This window comes from Carcharhinus amblyrhynchos, chromosome 3 (assembly GCF_965287045.1).
Source record: "Carcharhinus amblyrhynchos chromosome 3, sCarAmb.v2.hapA, whole genome shotgun sequence".
Lineage (NCBI taxonomy): Eukaryota > Metazoa > Chordata > Chondrichthyes > Carcharhiniformes > Carcharhinidae > Carcharhinus > Carcharhinus amblyrhynchos.
In genome coordinates this window covers 117,793,934-117,818,090 of record NC_137326.1, presented here as the reverse complement: position 1 = coordinate 117,818,090, position 24,157 = coordinate 117,793,934, and the positions used below count along the sequence as shown (strand labels likewise).

Below are 24,157 nucleotides of genomic sequence, written 5' to 3'. Positions count from 1 at the left end.
AGTAGTGGGCGAGAAGAGGATTGGGAGAGGTTTAAATGTCAACAAAGATTGACAAAGAAATTGATAAAGAAGGGTAGGATAAACTATGAAGCTGGGCTAGCGCTTAATATAAAAAAGGATAGCAAGAGTTTTTATAAGTATATAAAAAGGAAGAGGCTGGCTAGGGTGAACGTTGGACCCTTAGAGGATGAGAAGGGGGACTTAGTGGTAGGGGATGGGGAAATGGCTGAGGTCTTGAATAACTTTTTTGTTTCAGTCTTCACGGAGGAGGACGTGAATAATTTGCCGGGTGTTAGCGATGGAAAGGTGGTAGGACTGGAGGGTCTCAATGACGTTACTGTTACTAGAGAGGCGGTGCTCGACAGACTGGAGGGGCTGATTGTGGACAAGTCCCCAGGACCAAATGGAATGCATCCGAGGGTTCTGAAAGAAATGGCGGAGGTGATAGTGGATGCCTTGGTGGTTATTTTCCAGACGTCGCTGGATTCCGGGGAAGTGCCGGAAGATTGGAAAGCGGCTAATGTTACGCCGTCGTTTAAGAAGGGTGCCAGGCAAAATGTGGGGAATTATAGGCCGGTTAGTTTAACGTCTGTTGTAGGTAAAATGTTAGAATCCGTCATCAAGGAGGAAATAGCGAGGCATCTTGAGGGGAATTGCTTGATAGAGCAGACGCAGCACGGTTTTGTTAAGGGGAAGTCGTGTCTGACAAATTTACTGGAGTTCTATGAGGATGTGTCTAGGGTGGTGGATAGAGGAGAGCTGGTGGATGTGGTCTTTCTTGATTTTCAGAAGGTGTTTGACAAGGTACCTCACAAGAGGTTATTGCAGAAGGTCAGGGGATATGGAGTTGGGGGTAGGGTGTTAGCGTGGATAGAGGACTGGTTGTCAAATAGGAGGCAGAGACTGGGGGGTCAATGGGTGCTATTCGGATTGGCGGTTGGTGACTAGTGGGGTGCCTCAGGGGTCGGTGCTGGGGCCTCAGCTATTTACCATTTATACAGATGATCTGGAGGAGGGAACCGAGTGTATGGTGTCGAAATTTGCTGATGACACCAAGATTGGGGGAACGGCAAATTGCGCGGAGGGTGTGGAGAGTCTGCAGAAGGATCTAGATAGGCTGGGCGAATGTGCCAGGAACTGGCAAATGGAATTTAATGTTGGCAAGTGCGAGGTGGTCCACTTTGGTAGGAATAATGGTAGGAAGGATTATTACTTACGTGGAGAAAAACTGCAGCAGGTGACGGTGCAGAGGGACCTCGGGGTCCTTGTGCATGAGTCGCAAAAACCCAGCTTGCAGGTGCAGCAGGTGGTCAGGAAGGCAAATGGGATGCTGGCCTTCATAGCGAGGGGGATTGAATATAAAAGTAGGGAGGTCTTGCTCCGGCTGTATAGGGCATTGGTGAGGCCGCAGCTGGAGTACTGTGTGCAGTTTTGGGCGCTGTACTTACGCAAGGATATTTTGGCCTTGGATGGAGTGCAGAGGAGGTTTACTAGGCTGATGCCGGAGTTGAGGGGGTTGAGCTATGAGGAGAGGTTGAATAAACTAGGCTTGTACTCGTTAGAGTTTAGAAGAATGAGGGGAGATCTCATTGAGACATATAAGATGATGAATGGGATGGATAGGATAGAGGTGGAGAGACTCTTCCTGCTCAGAAAGGACAGTAGGACTAGGGGGCACAGCCTCAAGATAAAGGGGGGGCGGTTTAGAACGGAGTTGAGGAAGAACTTCTTCACTCAAAGGGTGGTGAATCTCTGGAATTCTCTGCCCATTGAAGTGGTGGAGGCTGCCTCGCTAAATATTTTTAAGACGCGGGTTGATGGGTTTTTGATAAGAGAGGGGATTAAGGGTTATGGGGAGAGGCGGGAATGTGGAACTGAGCCACGACAGATCAGCCATGATCTTATTGAATGGCAGGGCAGGCTCGAAGGGCCAGATGGCCTACTCCTGCTCCTATTTCTTATGTTCTTATGGGTCAAAGTGCCTGGTATCTCAGAATCTGTCAGAGTTGCCTGTTCCTTCTTGAATGCAGCATCATAGACTTCTTTCCATTTCCAGGCTTTGTTCTGACACAGAAGCTCACACAAGGGTTTCAGCAGGGAATGAATGTCCCATAATAATTCAGCAAACTGAAGAATGAGCAAAGCTGGCTGATATTATGAGAAGTTGGAGCATCCACAATAACTTTGACTTTAGAAGGTGAAGCCTAGCGGCATCAACAAATTGCTCCAAATATTCCACAGGGCTGAAAAAACTTGCATTTGTCTTTGTGAACCCATAGGCCACACTCCTCTAGCCTTTGTAGGTGGCATCCAAGTTCTTGACATCAGTCTTGCCAGTTAATAAGATGTTGTCAATGTAGCACTCTGAACTCCAGGAAAGCCATTCAGGATCTTGTCCATGTCCCTTTGAAACAGCGCTGATGCTGATTTTATTCCAAAAGGCAAATGGAAATATCTGTACAGTCCCATCTGTGTTGCAATGGTAAAATATTCTTTGATTTCTCGTCAACGTGTACAGTAAGTAGTCCCAGTATAGGTCTATTTTGCTGAATTTCTGTCCACCAGCCAGGCCAGCAGAAAGGTACTTAATCTGGGGAAGTGGATATTATTCAGCACACAGCCTATAAATCTTTACCGATGCACATATAACCATCTTCCCTGAGAACTGGAATGATGGCGTTGCCTGTTCACTATGGGGAGCAGCTACCAAGACTCCTATCTTGACCTGACGCAACAGGTCAGCTAAAACTTTTGGTTGTATGGCATAAGACACGGTTCTGACCTGCTGAGATTTTGGTTGAGAATCAGCTTTGATATTCAATTTTATGGTAATTCCTTTCATGTTTCCTAAATTGCCTTTGAAAACAACAGCACATTTTTGTATAACAGATACCAGACTAGTTTCTTCTATTGCAATGTTATGTTCATCCATCCAGTTTGATCTTCTCCAGCCAGGACCATTCAACAAAAATTGAGTGGTTGCCTTTCACCACACAGTAGTAGCTTAGCAGTCTGCCCATTTAGTTCCACATTAATTTACATTCTGCCCATTATAGGTACAGCCTCCCCTGTATATGTTTTCAGAACGATGTTTGCAGGCATCAAGGAAAGATGTTTAAGCTTTTCCTTATACACAGCATCTGGGAAGCTGCTCACCTTGCTGCCTTCCACTCACACATTCATGTCTCTCACATTCACATATACACACCACTCTCACTCACCCCTGTCACATTCATTCCTCTCACACTCACCAATCTCTCACACATTCATCCATCTCTTTCACACACACTTAACCCTGTCAGACACTTAACTGTCTCACACTCACCCATCTCTTTCACACAAACTTCTCCCTTACACACCCTCACCCCTCTCTTACACACGCACCCATCTCTCACTCAAACACACACATCCTCATACACACACTCAGCCTTATACATACAAAACCTCTCAAACACACTCATCTCCCTTTGAAGCCTGAACACCTCCATTCTCTTCTTGAGGCCCTGCCACTGCCTGTAGGCTGTCCCGCAGCCTCTCCTTGCCTCTGCCACTTCTCCACCACTGCTGCCTCCACCTCTCATTGCCTCTTTTCTGCTTCAAGTTGATCCATCTTCTGCGGGCTTCCGTCTCACTTTTGATCTTCACAGTTGGCTGTGGGCCTTTCTGCCCAGCAACAGCAAGTTTGAGTAAGTCAAAAGGACCAATCAAAGTCTCTTGAAGCACTTGATTCTGGTCAGCTGACTTGATTTCTTCAGTGGTTACCTTTCAGGGTTGGATCATGGTTTGGTAACTCCTGGACTAGTATACCTTCTCTGAACTGTTTCCAACATATTTACATCCTTCCTTAAATAAGGAGCTCAACACTGTGCACAGTAATCCAGATGTGATCTCATCAATACCCTATATAACTGAAGCATAACCTCTGTACTTTTGTATTGAATTCCCCTCATAGTACACAATTACATTTTATTAGCTTTCCTTAATCATTCACGTTACCTGCATACTAACCTTTTGTATTGCTGAAAAAGATACTTTTTCTGTCAAAGCTTTTAATCTTACATCAGGACAATTTGCAAGGACATCAAATGTAAAGGGAGCAGCAATTTATACTAAATGAGAGGAGAATGCTGATTGGTTGACAAGTGGACTCCGGTAGAGACTTTGACATGGATTATACACCAGTTGATGGTGACTGACAATTAATGGCCAAACATTGTTCGAAATTTAAACCAAGCAGCTTCATTCCGATTGGTCAAGGTATTACCCTGAGGAATAATTTAATGGATTGCTGTTGCTTATTGTGTTTAGTTGAAACAGTTGGAATTTGTGTACATGTTCTTTGTTTGCAAAGAATAGGGCCCTGTGTATTAATCTATATAGCGTCCAGTACATACAGTCTTAAATTGGTTGTCAGTGTAATTTTTTAAACAGACTGAGGATTGTTTAGCAAATGTCCAAACCCAGAATCACATCTATTGTTCAACACTGTGTTTTGAGCTTTGCACACAGAGGCTGGTTGGGTATGGCCTAAACCTTGTCCATTGCAAACAGTGGAAAGGGCATACAGTATGATACGATCCTCTACTCTTTGGGACGTATGGCATGCCTACTATCACACTGGCACTGAAATTTATATATATTATTCATTTGTGTGACAGGTAGACAGGTGTTGACAGCAGCATCCTGTTTGTAGAAAATGTTGATGTTCCTCCTGATTAGTAACAGTGTGAAACAACTAGCTTCATCTGTTGCTCAAATTCATGAGATATCTTACCCTTCTAGGATAATCAGAGATAAACTGGACATTTCACAGCCGAAAGCGACAGTTTTAAGCATGTTCATGAGTTTGCATGAAAACAGTGCAATGTCCTGCGGGATGCCCTTGATGCACCCTATTTTGGCATCAAGCTTGTAAGGTAAACAAATAACTGAGGCTCCATATATGTGGTTGCTAATAAAACCAATCTCATCATGCTTAGAACTGTGAGAATTCCAACCCATATATTAACAAATGAAGATATACCTCCAGTAGGCCATGGTAGAGAACCTTCTTGGCAGATTTCCCAACTAGTACATTAAGGAAAGGGAGTTCATTTGACTGTTCCATTTCAATCTGAAGTCTCACAACATCAGGTTAAAGTCCAACAGGTTTATTTGGAATCACGAGCTTTCGGAACACTGCTCCTTCATCAGAGTGACTCACCTGATGAAGGAGCAGCGCTCCGAAAGCTTGTGTTCTAAATAAACCTGTTGGACTTCAACCTGGTGTTGTGAGACTTCTTACTGTGGCCATCCCAGCCCAATGCTGGCATCTCCACACCATGGCTACCATTTCAATTTGAGCACACATTAGAGCCTGTTAAGCGGTGTATGGAAATTACCACATGCAGCGCAAACTCAAGAGCAGGCCCAAGGTGACACCAAAGTTGCAAACAGCCTGGGAAATAGTCTGGTTCAGTCAGTCTGAGTTAACCAACCCTTTAAAATCTTAACTCTGAAGCTTGAAAATGATATCTATAATAGAAACACTTATTTTGTTTCTTATGAGCAAGATTTGACCTCTGAGCAATAGTATTGTGCAACAACATTAGTGCCACACCCTAGTTAGAAGCACAACCTCCATGTAACTATTCTAATTACCCAGGCATCGTCTTCAGTCAATGCCATAAGTACCTCTGCTGGTCCATCCTTTTATGATGGCCTGTCTACAGAATGGTCCAGAGCTTCAGTGCAAATACTTCATGAAAAGGGTACCCTTTCTTATACTGTGCCATTGCCTCGCTATGATTTGAAATGTCCAATAACAAAAAAAAATGATCATGTCCCCCACTCTCCAGTCCAGGTCGGTGTCTCATTGTTTCTGTCATCTGCTTTTCCTACTCTCAGACCCTTACAAACAACAGTGATATTTCTACGTTAGCCACTTCTAAGCAGGGCATCTCACAAGCAGGATTAAAAATTCACTTCAATATGAAGTGCTGTCATTTCACAGACAGTGAAAACTATATATAATGTATAAATATATTATGTAACCATATCATCATATTTAAGTTAGCTTTTATTCATTAGCAATATAATCTGAAGTAGGGATGTTGCTAGGTTCTTAGAGTTGCCGAGAAGGATGGAACTTACATATGTTAAAATTTAGCTGTGGGTTCTGTTAAATGTCATCCCATGCCTACTCCAAACACTGCTGCTGCGTGCCAAGGTGACTGAGACTGCTGGAATCCATAATGCCATATTTCAGATAAAATGTTAATGTTTAGGTGAGTGTTAAAAGATCCTATGACATTTTGAGGAACAGCAAGTTCATATAGTTTATTGGCCTTCAATAAGTATCATAAAAATACTGTCTATTTGTTACAGTTCCTAACAAGTCACTTGCACAGCAACGTTAATTAATTGTGGAATTCTTGTTGAGGTGATACATAACATTCCAGTACTATTATTCATGTTGTGACATTTTTGACACACTGCACATTATTATCTCACTCTTTCTCTTGCTGAATGCATTTTTCACTGTTACTTGACTCCTGAAATCTAGAATTTTTGGTACTAACCAAAGCAGTACCATACCCCATGAAGAAAGTGAACTAATAATCCAGAGAATGTGAATCATGTCAATTTGAGAATCTAAATTCAGGTTCTGAATTTGGGAATAAAAGCCATGTGTAAACTTACATTAGTAGTCATTGTGGATGAATAAATATCCCAAATTCTATTCCATGGGATGGTGAGCTGATTTCTGCAGCTGTTAATCATTGAAATGTTGTGGCAAAGAACAAGAAGCGGATCAGTGCTTGACAACAGGAAAAGTGAGATATGATCTTCTGGACTACATTTTCACCCATAACTTCTGCTGTCTAGTCCAAGCTCTGATACCAGATAACTTCACTAAACATCTCATGCACTTTAAAAGCCACTCCTTAAAATCTACCTCTGTGACCAAGTTTTTGATCTCCTGTCTTAATATCTCTTTACATGGTTCAGTCTCAAGTTTTGTCTGATAACACTCCCATTGGACCTTGGAACATTTAAGGTACCATATTATGCAAGTTATTAAAACAAAACCAGATTTTGTTCCTTTACCTCAATTTCTCATTAGAAAACCTTTTTCTTACATTATGGCTCACTGATTAAGATGGTAAGCCAGCAATTTTCCCAAATAAAATTTCCTTATTATTAACAGCTGTAGAGCCGAGGCCATTTTCCTCTTCTACCCTGCCTTTTATTTCAAATTACCTTGAAACATAAATAGAATCACAATATAAGTTTTCCATTTTATGAAAGAAAATGTATTCGCTTGAACAATTTGTCCATGCAATAAGGCAAACCGACATTTTTAAAAATTCTTCGACCCATCACAGATCTGTCTCATCTGACGAACTGTAGGCACGTAGATTGTCGTTAATTTTAAATAGCGTGGAGCTTCATTCATTTCAAATAGTTAAAAGTACAACAGTGATGAAGGGAGAACGGACAAAAATGGCAAATGAAATCCATTTCAAATCCTGGCGAGCTGGTCATGATCCTGGTCTCATCCTCCACGACAGTATATTTGCACAAATCCCAAACTCATTGGGTTGCATTTCCAATTCAAGCATCACGAAGTCTGAAAGTGATTGTTTCTTGTGGCTGTCTTCGGGACTGTTGTGATAACTGTGTTTAAATTGTCCCTGGTTGCTCCAGCCTGGGTGAACAGAGAGAGAGCCCGGCTCCTTCCTGGGCGATCCCTCATTTCTGCTTCTTGCGTCCCGGGGCCTCCTTCGGGGCCTCCCTCAGCCCCCGGGCCCAGCTGTCCCTCAGGCGGGCCGCCCACTGGCTCAGCCCGCCCAGTTGGCGGGGCAGCTCGGTCCGCTCCAGGAGCTTGCGGACGGCACCGGAGCGGCGGACGCGCTCAGCCGCCCTCTGGCCGGCCAGCTCCAGGCGGCTGGCCAGGGAGACGGTGATGCGGGCCGCCTGGCGGATGGGCTGCGTCTCGGAGAGTTTCTCCACCAGCCGCGCGTTGTTCAGCAGCGAGTGCAGCAACCTGCCGAGCACCATGGTGGCGGTGGTGGCAGCGGGGTGGGGCTCCCTCACCTCTCACCCCTGACCCCTCACCCACTCTCGGCCATTCCCCCTCCCTCCCTTCCTTCTCCGTGGAAACGCTTCGACCACCTCGAATCATTACTAACGATTCTCCTTCCCTCTTTGTTTTCCGCTTACATTTTTATCTCGTTATTAACAACAAAGAAGAAACACCGATCGTTGCCATCTTGTTGGATTCTCCGGCCGGGCGGTTCCAGAGCCGGAACTATTATCACGGCTTTGGTAGCGGCCCGGATGGATTTACGGGCGGGGAGCGTGGGGACGAAAATATGGCACGGTTTCCGGTTCGCGCAGGCTATTTCTCGTTCCGGTTGGCTGAGTGCTGCTGGTATTTCGGCGTTATGTCTGTGTTGCTGAACGCGCTGAATAGTGACTCCCATGTGGAGCTGAGCCAGTACCGGGACCAACACTTTCGGGTAAGGGCACCCCCAAGATAAATGATTGGTAACCAGCTAACCAATGTCACCCTGTGTGATAACCAGTTAACCGATGTCACCTCCACCCCCACCAATGATACTGAGTGGTAATCAGCTAACAGCAGGGTAGCACGGTAGCACACTGGTTAGCACTGCTGCTTCACAGCGTCAGGGACCCGGGTTCAATTCCTGGCTTGGGTCACTGTCTGTATCGAGTTTGCGCGTTCTCCCCACGTTTGCGTGGGTTTCCTCTGGGTGCTCCGGTTTCCTTCCACACTCCAAAGGTGTGTGGGTTAGGTTGATTTGCTATGCTAAGTTACCCCTTTGTGTCCCAGGATGTGTAGATTAGAAGGATTAAATATGTAAGGTGATGGGGTTAGGGCCTGCGTGGGATTGTTGTTGGTGCAGACTGAATGGCCTTTTTCTGCACTGTAGGAATTCTATTCTATGAACCAATGTCACCCTAAGTGATGACTGACTGGTAACCAGTTAACTCCTGTTTTTCCAATCATAATCAATTAATAACCACTAACTGCATTAGTACCAGGGTAAATCTTTGCAGTAGTGACCTGGTGTCTATACTCCCAGTTAGTTTGGCTCCATTTTCTTGGTGGGGGAGCAAAAATGACTGTTTCCTCCTGGCAATGAAGTAGTTGCCTTACATCCTCAGCACAGCTTGGAGTGAGGAACAGGGTTTGTTTTTGACATTCTTATTATGAGGTGCAGTAAGTTTGCAGAAGTGAGAAACAATTATAAAGGGGCCTATATTAAGTCAGTGCAGAAAATTGATAGTTGGAGTTCAGTGTGCACGGGAGTGTGGTGACTTAAGAACATAAGAACATAAGAAATAGGAGCAGGAGTAGGCCATCTGGCCCTTCGAGCCTGCCCCGCCATTCATTAAGATCATGGCTGATCTGTCGTGGCTCAGTTCCACTTTCCCGCCCTCTCCCCATAACCCTTAATCCCCTCTCTTATCAAAAACCCATCAACCCGCTTCTTAAAAATATTTAGCGAGGCAGCCTCCACCACTTCAACGGGCAGAGAATTCCAGAGATTCACCACCCTTTGAGTGAAGAAGTTCCTCCTCAACTCCGTTCTGAACCGCCCCCCCTTTATCTTGAGGCTGTGCCCCCTAGTCCTACTGTCTTTTTTGAGCGGGAAGAGTCTTTCCACCTCTATCCTATCCATCCCATTCATCATCTTATACGTCTCAATGAGATCTCCCCTCATTCTTCTAAACTCTAACGAGTACAAGCCTAGTTTATTCAGCCTCTCCTCATAGCTCAACCCCCTCAACTCCGGTATCAGCCTAGTAAACCTCCTCTGCACTCCCTCCAACTTCTTGTGAGCTGTTCCCAGCACACCCTCTAATTCTGTCTGTTACTCTTGTTCTATACTTTTAAAACTGCTCTAACTCTTAACTCTACATTCTGTGCACACTCCTTTTCTCCTTCCCTATATACTCTATGAATGGTATGCTTTGTATGTATAATGCACAAGAAACAAAACATTTCACTGAATACCAATACATGTGACAATAAATCAAATTGGAGTGGACAAGTGCAAGGCTGTATTTGGATCCAAGAAAGGCAAGCGAAAATAGTTTCTTAATGGTAAGAAAGTCGGGACTGTAGGGGAGCAAAGGGATTTGGACGTCCGTATACACTAATCTTAACAGTTAATGCACAGATACAAAAAGCAGTCAAAATCATTAATGGAATATTGGCCTTCATCTCAAAGGGTTTGGAAGGAGCAGGAGTTGTGCTTTTGTGCAATGCCTTGGTTAGACGATATCTGGTTTCTTGTATTCAGTGTAGTTTTCTTGGTGAATATGCATAGTAAGAACCCACAAAAAGCAATGATATAAATGACCACTTAATGTATTTTTAAAGGTGACAATTAAGGAATAGCTCCACTGTTCCTTTTTCAGATTGTGCTAAAGCATCTTTAATGTTTACCTGAACTGGTGGATTTAATTTAAGGTCTTATCTGAAAGATGACGCTTCCAATGTTTGCTGAAGCGTTAGCTTATGTGCTCAAATGCTTGGTATGGAATAAGAAACTCAGAGTGAGACTGCCATCATTAAACCTGGTTATTGCATTCCACTGTATGTTACTGGCCATGAGTTGGACTTGTGAACTTGATGTCAGAATTAGCAGATAATGGAGGAAAAATTCAACATATGCTGCCTTTTGATGTGATTTAAATCACAATGTATCAACACAAGGTATCTAACATTTATTTCAAGCAAGCACCCAGAAGTCACCAGATTGCACTTTGGTACCTGGCATACTTTGGGCCCAGGTGTTTGAGACAAATTTAATTCTCTTCCCCCCCCCCCGCCCCAAAACACAACTACACAAACACAAGATAGGTGCAGTGTTGAATTTCTCCTTTGATGTTCATTAGATTGTAGACTAGTGTGACTGTGCAGAATGTATTTTGTATTTATTGCCCTGACTTTAAATTTAAACTGTTTTGTTTTTAAGGGAAGTCGATATGAGCAGGACAAATTACTGAGATACAGCTGCACACTCTATGTTGGGAATCTATCATTTTACACAACCGAGGAACAGATCTATGAACTCTTCTCAAAAAGCGGCGATGTTAAGCGAATCATAATGGGTTTGGACAAAATCAAGAAAACTTCATGCGGATTCTGTTTTGTGGAGTATCTTTTATGTGTGACTATGTCCTGACCTAAGTTTAATTTTAAATAACAGTTGGTTCTGTTGGACATGTGTACTGATATAAAATATTTTTGGCCTTTAAAAAGGCAAAACTTATATTTCTGTAGTGCCTTTTGTGACCATGAGACATCCCAAAGTGGTTTACAGGCAATTACGTACTTTTGAAGTGTAATGTAGGAAATCCGGCAGCCAGTTTACATACAGCAAACTCCCAGTACAAGCATCAGGATAATGATCAGATAACCTGATTTAGTAGTGTTAATTGAGGGATAATGGTTGGCCAGGGCATTAGTGATAATTCCCCCATCTTTTAAAATAATGCCACAGCATTTTTGACTTCCAATAGAAAAGCAGATTTTGGCTTAAGCTCACATTTGTAAGACAATTGGGAAGCTCCATGACCCTTTTTTGCCAATGAGTGAGATCACTAGTGTATCTTTATTAGTTAGCATCTAATGCTTTTTGTTGGAAACGGTTCTGCATTCATCTTTTGTATGGAGAAGTGTTTTCCAACTTCTTTCCTAAATGGCTGAACTCTGATTTTTAAATTTGTTTTCTCTTGTCCTTAACTTCCTACCAGATTTCTTTTGGTCTACCCCATGAAAACTTTCAAAATTCTAAAAAGCTTAATCAACTTGTCCTTTAACCTATTCCAGGAAATATAAGCCTACCTGATGTAATTGCTTCTCAGAATCTTAATTAGTGGAGTCACCAGTTACATTCTGGTAACTCTGCGCAGCATTCATTGAAAAAGCAATATAAGTTTTCAAAATTGTTTTGCTCAGAATTGTATACATTATTAGACCATGACTTTGTACAGCTACAACAAAATGTTCTCGCTATATTCTAGCTAACTGGTACCTGAGCCTGGATTTTCAGTTTTCCCTTTATAGGATGGACCCAAAAAGGGAGCTTTATTTTTCATGTGTGCCTGCATTATTCCAGACCTGTTGGAATCATATGTAAAGAGCATGGAAGTGTTCTATTCCTATATCAATACACCTCATCTAGACATATGGAAACTTCATGGAAAAACATAGGGAAAGGTTAATTGCTGATGACTCCTATCTTTATGCCTCAGTACTTATTTAAGTGGTACCTTATCCTTAATGATTTAATTAGATATTACACACGTAGTGATGCCGAACAGTGCATGAGATTTATTAATGGAACACGCTTGGACGATCGAATCATCAGAACAGATTGGGACACTGGCTTCAGAGAAGGCAGGCAGTTTGGACGAGGGAAATCTGGTGGTCAGGTACGTTGTTTCTGTATGATACTGTGCATACAATCAAACCTTCTCAAATGAAAACTGAAAAGAGCAAACAGTCTTTTCAAAGTAATGGAATGAGGAAATAATTTTGAAATTTTTGTGAGAATGTCAACTTCCTTGCAATGTAACTGGAATGACTATCTTATAAAATGTGTGTTAACAGGTAGTGGCATTTTGAGAATTTATCATGTTGTGATGCACTAAAGCAATTATCACCATTTCCCAAAAATGTCTACTTGTGTTTAAAATAAGTGGAGTATCACTTGCATTATTGACTAGCAGTCCTTGTTTTAAAAAAAAGCCAATTCCTGCAGTTGAATTATAATTTGAACTTGTCTGTTAACCTGCAAGAATTGAATGACAGTGCTATCATAATGTGTATCACTGTAGCCATTATACAGTTGGATACACTGTTAATTTCAAGTAAGCTTTAATTGCCCTTTGTTTAGAACACAAAGAGCCATCTCACGCATCACTGAATCTTGCAGGGTTAAAAATATCTGGGGATGGAGCCATGAGACCAAATTGGTTTGCCCCCAATGTCATTTGTCTCTAGTTTTCTTTTTAAAAATTGAATGCATGCCACCCCTTCTGTATAATTAGAACTGTGTCTTAACTAGTAATGTGTGTGTGTGTTTGGAGATCCATTTGTTTTTTAAGGCGGTGAGGAGGCCTATGATGCATGTAGTAATGATAATTCATTTAATTTCTGACTGAGACAGTTAGATTCCTAACCATTTTGATTTATTATGGGTGCACTAACTTTGTAATGTATCTATTGAGCTGGTGTTAAGTTCAAATTTTGTTTAGTTGGTTTTTGAATCGTTGACATTTTGATCAATAGTTAGTATTGTTGGCCTGCTCTTAAAGTGGGTGATGAAAAAATCCCTGGTTTGCTGAAATTTAATCTTCATCTTGCATCGAGTATTAACCATTTTTGTAACAGTTATTCATTTCAATTTAGTTTTTTGTAGCAAAGACTTCAGTTTTACACTGAACATGTATTGACATTTTGGTATTGAGTCCATGCTCAATTAATAAGAATATAAGAACATAAGAAATAGGAGCAGGAGTAGGCTATCTAGCCCCTCGAGCCTGCCCCGCCATTCAATAAGATCATGGCTGATCTGTCGTGGCTCAGTTCCACATTCCTGCCCTCTCCCCATAACCCTTAATCCCCTTGCCTATCAAAAACCTATCAACCCGCGTCTTAAAAATATTTAGCGAGGCAGCCTCCACCACTTCAACGGGCAGAGAATTCCAGAGATTCACTACCCTTTGAGTGAAGAAGTTCCTCCTCAACTCAGTTCTAAACCGTGCCGCCCCCACCCCCCCCCCCCCCCCCCCCCCCAATCTTGAGGCTGTGCCCTCTAGTCCTACTGTCCTTTCTGAGCGGGAAGAGCCTCTCCACCTCTATCCAGGCGTTGCAAACTTGGGTGCTGTCAACATAAAGTTTTGTTTTTTAATTGTTTGGTTGTGAATGTTGCTGGCAAGGTTAGCATCTATCATCCATCTCTAGTTGCCCTGAGAAGGTAGTGGTGAGCCTCCATGAACTGCTGATATAGTGTATCTGAAGGCATTTGAGTCAACCACATTGATATGAGACTGCAGTCCCATTTAGTTATTGAACAGTCCAATCCTGCTGACAGTGTTGGAAATCACTTACCTATAGGGATCTGTGGCTTTAAGAAGGTCCTGCAAAGTGGGTCTTATGACATGTGTACCCTTTCAAACCAAAACTATACACTCAGGATTATACCAAAACTGAAACCTGTTGCACCAGTTCTTGGAGTAACTCTTTATATGATGCAAGCCATGATGGCACTGTTATTTATATTTTATTGTGGGTCACAGTTTTAGATTTATAACATGACCTGGTGATGCAATGAAATATGGTATTGGTCACTTACATCAATCAATTCTCCATATCAAATTTTAGGAGAAGTTGAATAAAGGGAATACTGTCATGTTTATCTGGCTAGGACATAGAACAGCTTTTAGTCAATAAGTGGTTTTATTCCCATATAAGAACTGAAAATGCTCAAAACTCTACCGATCAGGCAGCACCTGTGCAGAAACAGTTAAGATTTCAGATTCATGATCTTTTGTTAGAACAGAAGATAGAAATGTAAAGACTTTTTCCATAGAATCCATTAAATTCTTGCAGTGCAGGAGGCCGTTTGGCCAATCAAGCCTGCACCAGAGCATCTTACCCAGGCCTTGTGGGTAGTTTTATTTGCTAATATATTTGGGTTTTTTTTGCAGGTACGTGATGAATACAGGACAGATTATGATGCTGGCAGAGGTGGATTTGGTAAACTGGTCCAGATGCAGAGAGTCCCAGAACCAAGGCAGAAATTCTAGATTTTCACTGGCTGCACATTTGAGATAATTAAGCTGGAATCTTCACCGAAACCTGGGATTGAAGCATACAGCTAAAACTTTAATGCCTACAGCTTTGTCCTATTCATATTTTCATCGGCCCAACTAACTCCTTTTACGGTTTTGAAACAGTGCCCAGTTTTTTGAGGTGAAATCGTTGTTGAATTTTGGTTCCTTTTAAAGTTGCAATTTTTGTCAATCTAATAAAAAGTGAATAAAAACCTGATTCTTTAAGTTGCCTTTGTAACCTCCCAGCACCTCATGCAAAATAAGTTACAAGGGTTGTATGTATTTTCTTATAATGTAAGTTCGAATTATTGTAACATCAATTTGAAATACTTTAGAAATCTTCAAGATCTATTTCTAAGGTTGAGTGCATTGTTTTCATTACGTTTGTAGATTGATGCTGTGCTAAGTGGAAAATTCTGGTGTTGGTGTAGTACAGCCTGCTCTCTAAATGTACATTGGTGGGCAGTTCTGCTCTGAATCTGGCAACCCCCTTGGGAGAGGCTGGATGTCAATTGCAATATGTTCATTGCTTAATTACAGTGATATTAATGCTGGTTTTGGAATTAGACTTTAACTCCATTGTCTCTGGCTCCCCAAGTTTCCTGGAACTCACCAGTAAAAGCCAGATAAGTAGAGATTATACGTAGAGGAGCATGTACCCATGACCGAAATAAGCCAACAAGTACGCGGCTTTTGTAGCTGTTGTCTTATGTTTTTGTGAAACGTGTCTGGTTCCCAATATTTGTGCTGACACATTGAAAATGTCATTTATGTTTGAAGATCTGTCTGCACATCTCATCCATCTGATGCTATAGGTATTCCTTAAGTGGTGTTATTTGTACCTCCACTGAGAATCAAGATGACCAGCAGCAGCAGGAGCAGTGTGACTATGCTGCCAGTAGATACACAACTCTGCAGAGAGAGGGAAGCAACAATGATGCAGCTCCCAGGAGGCCACGAACATCTCTGAGGATCTGCAGGCAGAGGTAAACTTCCTTGATATGTCTACTCCACAGGAGGTTCACCAGTGTTGTATCAGGTGGTGGCAGATAACTGCACCCTGCAGGAATGAGACAGCTGCTAACTGGCTGCCAAAGTAGCATTTGCTCAATGTGATGGAAAAGTAAAGGCGATAGGGGTGGCCCAGTGGTTAGAATTGCTGCCTAGCACCAGGGACCGGGGTTCAATTCGCGGCTTGACTCGCTGTGTGGAGTCTGCATATTCTCTGTGTGGGTTTCTTCTGGGTACTCTGGTGTCCTCGTACAGTCTGAAAGATTGTTTAGATGGACTGGCTGTACCAAATTCTCCCCCAGTGTACCCAAAAGAGTACTGGAGTGTGGTAATTAGGGGTTTTTACAGGAACTTCATTGCAGTGATAATGTAATCCTACTTGAGACACTAATAAATAAACTTTACTTTAAACTTGCTAAAGACTTCTTGTTCAGGAACTGATTTTGACTACAGGAACAGAAAGCACCATTCTCAGTACTGACTTAGGGGATGAGGTTAGCAGTCAAGTCTCCCTCTCCTAATTCTGCTGGCACAATCATTCAGTTCATGATCCAGCTGTACTCCCTGCTTGCAATGAGTCATAGAACACTTAGTTCTAGATCAGTTGAGGCGATGAGTGGTCAAGGCATCATGCAGCCAATTTAAAGAGGCACTTGCGTGTGCAAGCCATTGTTGAGGGCCTGAAGGCAGCTGTTTGATACCTGTGCTTAATGTTTCATATAGGTAGCCACTCTGTCCATGGACAAAGACCATGGATAGACTCCTCCAATCTCCAAGGCCATACAGTGCAGCTCAATGTTGCTAGAATAAATAAATAATACCTTGTGGATTATTTTCTGCTGTTCTGTAAGTATTCTTGTTCGAATATGGTCACCCCACAGTTTAAGGAAGTACAACCAGAGGGAATGGATGACAACCAGTCAGAAGGAGGAGGAGGCAGGGAGGTCATCAGGAAAGCCCGATGAACTGATTTTTTTGTGTGTTGGAAAACGGTGAGCGTGATGGTTCCTCTGGGGAGTGTAGCCAGAGTCAAGTTCACAGCAGTGTGTGGCTCAGCTGCACAACTGGGTAGGAGTAAGAGTGGAAGAGCAATAGTGGGAGGAGACTCAATAGTGAGGGTGCAGACGGATGTTTCTGCAGCTGCTGTTGTGATTCCAGGATTGTGTTGCTTCCCAGGTGTCAGAGTTAAAGATGTCACTGAACAGATACAGCATATTCTGAAAGGGGAGGGTGAACTGTCAGTTTGTAGTTTTCATTTGTACTGATGAGGAATAGGAATTTTAGGGAGTAAGATCTCAGATTGAATAGCAAGGTTGTGATCTCTGGACTATTCCTGGTGCAACATCCTAATGAATATAGGAGGATAGAGCAGATGACTACATGACTTGAGCCAGTGCAGGGAGGAGGGCTTTAGTTTCCTGGCTAACTGGGTCCATTTTGGGGGAATGTGGGATTTGTACAAGTTGAATGGATAGCATCTGAAACGTAACAGGACCAACCCTTGTGGGGAGGTTTACTAAGTGCTTTTGGGGGGGAGGGTAAACTTTAAACTAATTTGACAGGGATGGGATATGGAATGGAGGTACAGTGGAGGGTGATGCACAACCAAATTATAGACAGAGAATATGGCAAGGCTTGATGGCATTTATGTTAATGCAAAGAATCTTATGGGTAGGACAGATGAATTAAGATTGTTGATTAACACATGGGAGTGTGATATTATTGCTATCATGGAGACATACGTGATTGAGGGAGCAGAACTGGTGGCTCAATATCCTGGGGTATAGAATCTTCAGGCAAGACAAGTAGGGTGTAAAAGAAGTAGGATTGCATTATTAATCAAGGAGTCAAGTTTAAGTTAAGTTTAAAGTAGGCTTATGTTACAGGCAGCACGGTAGCACAGTGGTTAGCACTGCTGCTTCACAGCTCCAGGGACCTGGGTTCAATTCCTGGCTTGGGTCCCTGTCTGGGTGGAGTTTGCATATTCTCCTTGTGTCTGCATGGTTTCCTCTGGCTGCTCTGGTTTCCTCTCTCAGTCCAAAGATGTGCAGGTTAGGTTGATTGGCTAGGCTAAAAATTGCCCCTTAGTGTCCTGAGATGCGTAGGTTAGAGGCAGTAGCGGGTAAATATGTAGGGATATCAGATGGGGCCTGAGTGGGAACAAGCCAGGACAGTGCTGACTCAATGGGCCAAATGGCCTCTCTGCACTGTAGGGGTTTCTGCAATTCCTGGCTTGTTCCCAAAGAGCTGACAGAGTTTGTAGATGATTCATTTGGGAGGGTGACAGAAATACAGACAAGGTCGAAATGTTGGAGAGTGCACAAACCTCTTGTCCCACATGTGTGAGAGACAACACATTGTGCATTGAGAGAGAGCTGCTAAACCCATCAAACCAGAAAGTCATTCTTGATCCTGAGCGATTTGCCTTAGAAGATTAAATGTAGACATTTTAATTGCTGTTCTTGTCCAAGCTACTTTTATTTGTAGGCATCAAATAATCTTTAGAATGAGCACCTAGTGGGTAGTGACTGTTGTGCATTCAAGAACCAAAGGCCAAAGTTTTGGCAATTGAATAATTCATCTCTTGCCTCCCCAATATGTTTGCCATTTACAAGGCACATGAGAGAGGTGTGATGGGATACTCATTTTTTTGAAAGGACCTAGTTGAGCAATGCCATAATTTTAAACTTTTCTCTTTATAAAAGTGTGACATGTCCTTTTGTTGTACATTTGTTAGTGCTGTTTATCATCCAAACACAGCATTGTAGCATTTTTTCCCTCTATTTAACACTATTTTGTGCAAATTAACACCCCATTCATTTATCTTTTCCCTTTCTTATTGATTTATTATCGTCACAGTGAAAAGTATTGTTTCTTGAATGGCATACAAAGCACATAGGGTGTTAAAAAAAATCAACAATGTAAAGTAGGTCCATTCAAAAGTCTGATACAGGGAAAAAACTGTTCAACACTTTTGTATCTTTGTCCTGACAGAAGATAGAGAGAAGAAAGCACATCTTGTGTGTATGGGGTCCTTGAATTATGCTGGCTGCTTTTCTGAGACAGGGGGAAGTATAGACAGGATGGCAGGCTGGTTTGTGTGATGCTACATTCATAACCTTTTGTAACTAAGCTATGACAACCGGAAAGAATGCTTTCTGCAGTGCATCTGTAAAAGTTGGTGAGAATTATAGCCATCATGCCCAATTTCCTTAGTCTTTAAGTAGAGGTATTGGTGGGGTTTCTTAACTATAGTGTCAGCATTTGGGGGGGGGGGGAAGAAACCAGGACAAGTTGTCACAAAAGCACTATTTAATACAAGTCCTTTTTCTATACTCCTTCAAAATGCAGAGCTGACAGATTGTTCAAGTTTCAGACAGCCATCTTATGTAAACTGATTCTAATTATTTACTTATCAACTATAAATAAGCCTTGCCTGAAGATATTTTCCCATTTTAAAAATGTAATGCAAGGTATACACCCTGAAACTATCAGCCATATGCTATACCAAGAGCAAGGTTATGACATTGGAAGGGAAAAAGATGCATTTACTCCACTGTCCAACTGCTCAGAAACTTATTCCCATTCCCATTTTCCAAGTAGTTAATGTGCAATTAAGATAGCAGAAAGACTAGACTCCTTATTGGTTTGTTGCAAATGAGATCAAGCAACAAGAGACCACAGTAGTTTAGAGCTTTTGGTGATAATTGAAACTCAAGGGGTGATGGCTATTGAGAGAGACTGGTACCAATGATGTCTTACTCTACCATATTTGTTGATGAGGAGAAAGAGCAACTTCTCCTTTAAGCATAAGTGAAGCCACCTGTAGATGGCAGGTGTGAAACTATTTCACCGATCGTTGTAAAGACAAGACCATTATTATCAACCACAAGCAATTTGCTGTGCATCAACAAACTAGTTGCAAGTTATCAAGAACATTTAGGATTATAACTCCTGTAAGAAAAAAATCCTTTTTATACTTAAATGGTTTACCATTTAAAGCATTGAAATTAACATGCAAACACCAAATTTCAAAAATTTACATCATTTTTATACTTGCAATATTACTACTTCAGATTTAGGGTAACTTAATTTGATCATGTAGATAACAGCATTATACAAACTCTTCTTGGAATTGTGAGGTAATTCATTCTCAGTTAAATGCAGCACACTTAACCAGAAATTTCAGACTGCGAACAAAGTATGAAAAACTTCCAAACGGTTACACCACAGTGAGGGAAAAGAAAAGATGCAGGTAGGGCAATGAGAAGTCAGTAATAGAGGGTTAGATACTTCTCAAATACTTTATTGTCCAATTTTCAAAACAACATAAAACTAATTACAACAGCTCTGTGAGTAAAAAAAGTCTCTCCTACTTTACTCACAGCTTCTATTATTGCACTAATGTTTATAACGTTACACATCTTTCGTCTCCTAATCTGTAAAAGACTTGGTGGGTTCAGGATACAATGGATGGTGTACCAAGATGCTTTCAGCGCAGTACAAAGTAGATCTTGTATAAATATTTAATTGCATCTTTGCACCTTCCTAAAGGGGACTGGCCATATAATGCACTGCCATTGCTCTCTACCATGAATGCAGGTTCAATACAACTAGATGGTGCCCACAAGAGTCTGGAAATTCAGATTTAGAAACTCCTTCCAGGATTGCAAAATCACAGCACTGAAATAGAGCAGTTTATTTTCAGAATCATAACCAGAACCACCATCTGCAAGTATCCAGCACAAATGAGAAAAAGATCAATTTCTGACAGAAATACTCAAATATAAAAGGAAGTTTGAATAATTGTTTCACTTACTGATTTGATTTCAAGTCATTGGGACAATTAACTGTTGCACTGAAATTCATGCTTTGACCAAAGCAATGAATGTATATATTCTAGGTTTATTCTGAGTTCAGGCTGCAAAGTTTGGGACACATTTTGAAAAGATTTAACTATGGGTGAAAAAAAAGTCAAATACTAAAAATCTGAAACCTATTTGCAATATTGTTGCAGAGCAGTAGGAGGTTAGCAGTCTACACTCCTATCCCTCCATGTTTCAAAATTGACCATTATTTAGAAAAAACACTCACCCTCAACTTGACTCAATTAATTTGAGAATTCCCCCACTTAAGGTTCCATCTTTTTGCTTCAAAGAAACGATGAAATTTAAAAAAAAAGTTTATATTGGTCAAAACTAGTTTCCTAAGTTATAAATTCCATGATTTGACCGATCAAAAAACAAAATTAAATGGAAAACGGAACTCAAAGTAGGTACAAGATACAGTGGTGTAATGGTTGCATTATTGAGCGTGTGCTCAAATTTCACAAATTTTAATTCATGTTTAAAAAAAATTCAGTAAAGTGAGTATGAAGGTGCCAGATTGTCATTAAAAAGTTACAAACCTGAGGGTTATCAGGCTTGGCCTAAATGGGACTGCAGTCTCATATCAATGTGGTTGACTCAAATGCCTTCAGATGCATTATATCAGCAGTTCATGGAGGCTCACCACTACCTTCTCAGGGCAACTAGAGATGGATGATAGATGCTAACCTTGCCAGCAACATTCACAACCAAACAATTAAAAAACAAAAGTTTATGTTGACAGCACCCAAGTTTGCAACACCTGGGTACCTGATGTTTTAAGGGAAAGAACTTCTATATGGAGATTAGTCCTTCAGGGCAAAATGTTCAGAGTTATAAATAAAATACAAAAGAATAATACTTTTCTTCAAGCAGAAAGGGAAAAGGCTTTTCATCAGTATGAAGCGTGGCAAATACACACACCAACTCAGATCAAATTATAATTAGATCACTCTAACAAATTCATTCCATTATTTTACTAATGAAATGGGGAAGCACAGCCCATTGAACGAGAGAGAGAGAAAAATTCAGGAAAACAACTCAAAAATGTGCCTTAGTTTAAACATGTAAAATTTATAGTACTGATGTCCAGTGTTATCATTGCCTCTGCCATTCACAGTACTGACCCCAGAGTCACTGCATTTTCTTGAATGAAACTATTTTCACTTTTAAACATGCTGCAGTCAACACAATGACCTAATGGTCATTAAACATCTGTGGAAAAAGTGAAAATCTCCCCAGTGGATATGAAGAGGGGGGTTGTCACTTAATAATACCTGGAACAATTTCTACACTAAGACTTCAGTTTTCCCCTTAAGTTAATGTAAATTTTACTACTTCCTTTACTTTAGAGGTTCTCAAAATATGCAGACAATAAGGAAGTCTAAATTTATAGTCTACTGCTACATGCAATTTGTCAGCAACAGGCCAATCGAGCAAAGTTGTGCTTTTATTAAGTCTGAAGGTGCTCAGGCCATGCATGCACCTGGAAAGGAGGTTAGCACTGCCACTGTGCCTTCAGTACTTCCTCCCTGCCTTCCACATAGCATGTAACAGTACTGGCCACGCCGGTCTCCTGGAATGCAATTTCCTGGTGAGGAGTTTCCATCAGCAGCTTTTTCTTGCCAGCTCACTTCAAAAGCTTGCACTCACACAGTTCTCTGTAGATCAGCTTTCTTACTTCAGGCATGTCCTTCTGAGAAAATTGAAAGGGTCTGCCTAGAGCCAGGCACTTGCAGTACTAAAAGGGCAACAGAAATACACCATCAGCACATTGAAAAGGTTGCAAATTCTTGAAGGAATTGGTGAGGAGCATGTGGGAAAACACACCACCACCAGCCAATTCAACAGAGAATAGAGGAATCAGAACATGACAAAAACGAGGAAAGGAAGTAATTAAAAAGAACTCTGCCACATTTCTCCAAAACAGCTGTACAAATATTACAGTGGCTAATGCAGCATCCATATCCAACACTACAGGAACAGCAATAAAATGAATAATTTATTTTTTGATGGTGATGGTTGAAGGAGGAACTTTGACAAGAATATTGGAATATGTGCCTGCCATTGCTTCTGTGACATATACCAGCAGAACAGACCCTGGAGAGTGCAGAGGAGGTTTACCAGGATGATGCCTGGTATGGAAGGACTGGGTTATGAGGAAAGATTGGGTAAACTGGGGCTCTTCTCCTTAGAAAGACGGAGATTAAGAGGGGATCTGATACAGGTGTATAAAATAATGAAGGGTATAGTTAAACATTGGCAGGCTTTTTCCTAGATTGGAGACAAATATCACGAGGGGTCACGAGCTAAGGGTGAGGGGGGAGAAGTATAATTTGGATACTAGAGGGAGGTTTTTCACACAGAGGGTCGTGGGGGTATGGAATGCACTACCAAGTAAGGTGGTGGAGGCAGGCATGCTGGACTTGTTTAAGGTTTACTTAGATAGGCACATGAGTGAAACAGGGATGGAGGGTTATAGGAGACGGTTTTAAATAAGGGTCAGAGCCTCAGGACGTTACTGGAAATCTAATGCTACATGTGTTGATGTTTTATCTCTTTTACTCCGCAGGTGTGTTGGTCCACCTTGTGTCTAACGAGGGACATGCACACGGTGGGTCATGCGTGGGCTGCTCTTGGATGTTTTGAGAGTGGCCTAGTACTTCACGTCGTGTGTGTGTGCTTAAAACTGGACCAGCAGATGGGCACCACAACAGCTCAGTGACTATCACTGCTAGCTGTGCAGATACATGGATTTGGGCCAGTGTCTGTGGGAGTTTGCGCATTCTCCCTGTGGTTGCGTGGGTTTCCTCCCACACCCCAAAGATGTGCTCTTAGGCTGACTGGTGTAACAAATTGTCCCTAAATTATTCTCCCCTGAATCTGGTTTCCAATGGGGGGGTACCATACGCATACGCAAGGGTCAAGGTAGGTGTAGGAAAATGCTCTGTTAAGATGGTGGCGTGGGCTTGTCGGGCTGAAGGGCCTGTTTCCCGTGCTGTGTTGTTCTTTGTTTTTTTGTATTATGGCTTTGAATCATAATCCTCTGATTCAGTGCTACCAAGCTGACATAATGACAAACTGAAATGTACTATTTGGATTGAGCACACATACCTATATGATAGTAGGTTAAATTACCTTATTGGTACTTGCCTACATTAAACCTCAACAATCCATTCAGTCCATTATAGAGAGCCTCTTCTCATTCTTGTCCGACTCTTCCCACTCACCTACACATTTCAGACATTCCAACACCATTTTACGCTTTAATCTTTCTTTACCATTATTTGCATCAAGTCAAACTTCCAATAACAATCCTGGCTTGGAAGGAAGTAGGAAGGCAAGTCTATTCCAAGTATTATTTTTTTTCTAGAGCTGTGCAACAAGGGTGAGATGCAGCCAAACCAAAACACCTCAAC

At 41.7% G+C, this 24,157-nt stretch overlaps 3 protein-coding genes across 4 annotated transcripts in view; 1 reads left to right on the top strand and 2 right to left on the bottom strand.

The window, feature by feature from the left end:
• Positions 1–6,299: 6,299 nt before the first annotated feature.
• Positions 6,300–8,061, bottom strand: LOC145341506 (protein NCBP2AS2 homolog). The gene has a single exon (XM_080186483.1). The coding sequence runs from the start codon at positions 8,041–8,043 to the stop codon at positions 7,735–7,737; it is 309 nt and encodes a 102-aa protein (XP_080042609.1). The 5' UTR covers positions 8,044–8,061; the 3' UTR covers positions 6,300–7,734.
• Positions 8,062–8,139: 78 nt separating this feature from the next.
• ncbp2 (nuclear cap binding protein subunit 2) lies at positions 8,140–15,074 on the top strand. The gene is made up of 4 exons (XM_080185832.1): positions 8,140–8,504; positions 10,995–11,176; positions 12,318–12,456; positions 14,737–15,074. Exons 1-4 carry the CDS (start codon positions 8,358–8,360, stop codon positions 14,833–14,835), a joined length of 567 nt encoding a protein of 188 aa, XP_080041958.1. The 5' UTR covers positions 8,140–8,357; the 3' UTR covers positions 14,836–15,074.
• A 4,801-nt stretch (positions 15,075–19,875) lies between these two features.
• Positions 19,876–24,157, bottom strand: part of LOC145341061 (sentrin-specific protease 5-like) — a 28,989-nt gene continuing 24,707 nt past the window's right edge. The window contains exon 10 of one of the 2 annotated variants that reach the window (XM_080185831.1): positions 19,876–22,479. In XM_080185831.1, coding sequence (XP_080041957.1) covers positions 22,369–22,479 — 111 coding nt within the window. In that variant the 3' untranslated portion in view covers positions 19,876–22,368. The remainder of the gene's footprint in view (positions 22,480–24,157) is intronic. The other variant, XM_080185830.1, reaches the window with a different exon arrangement.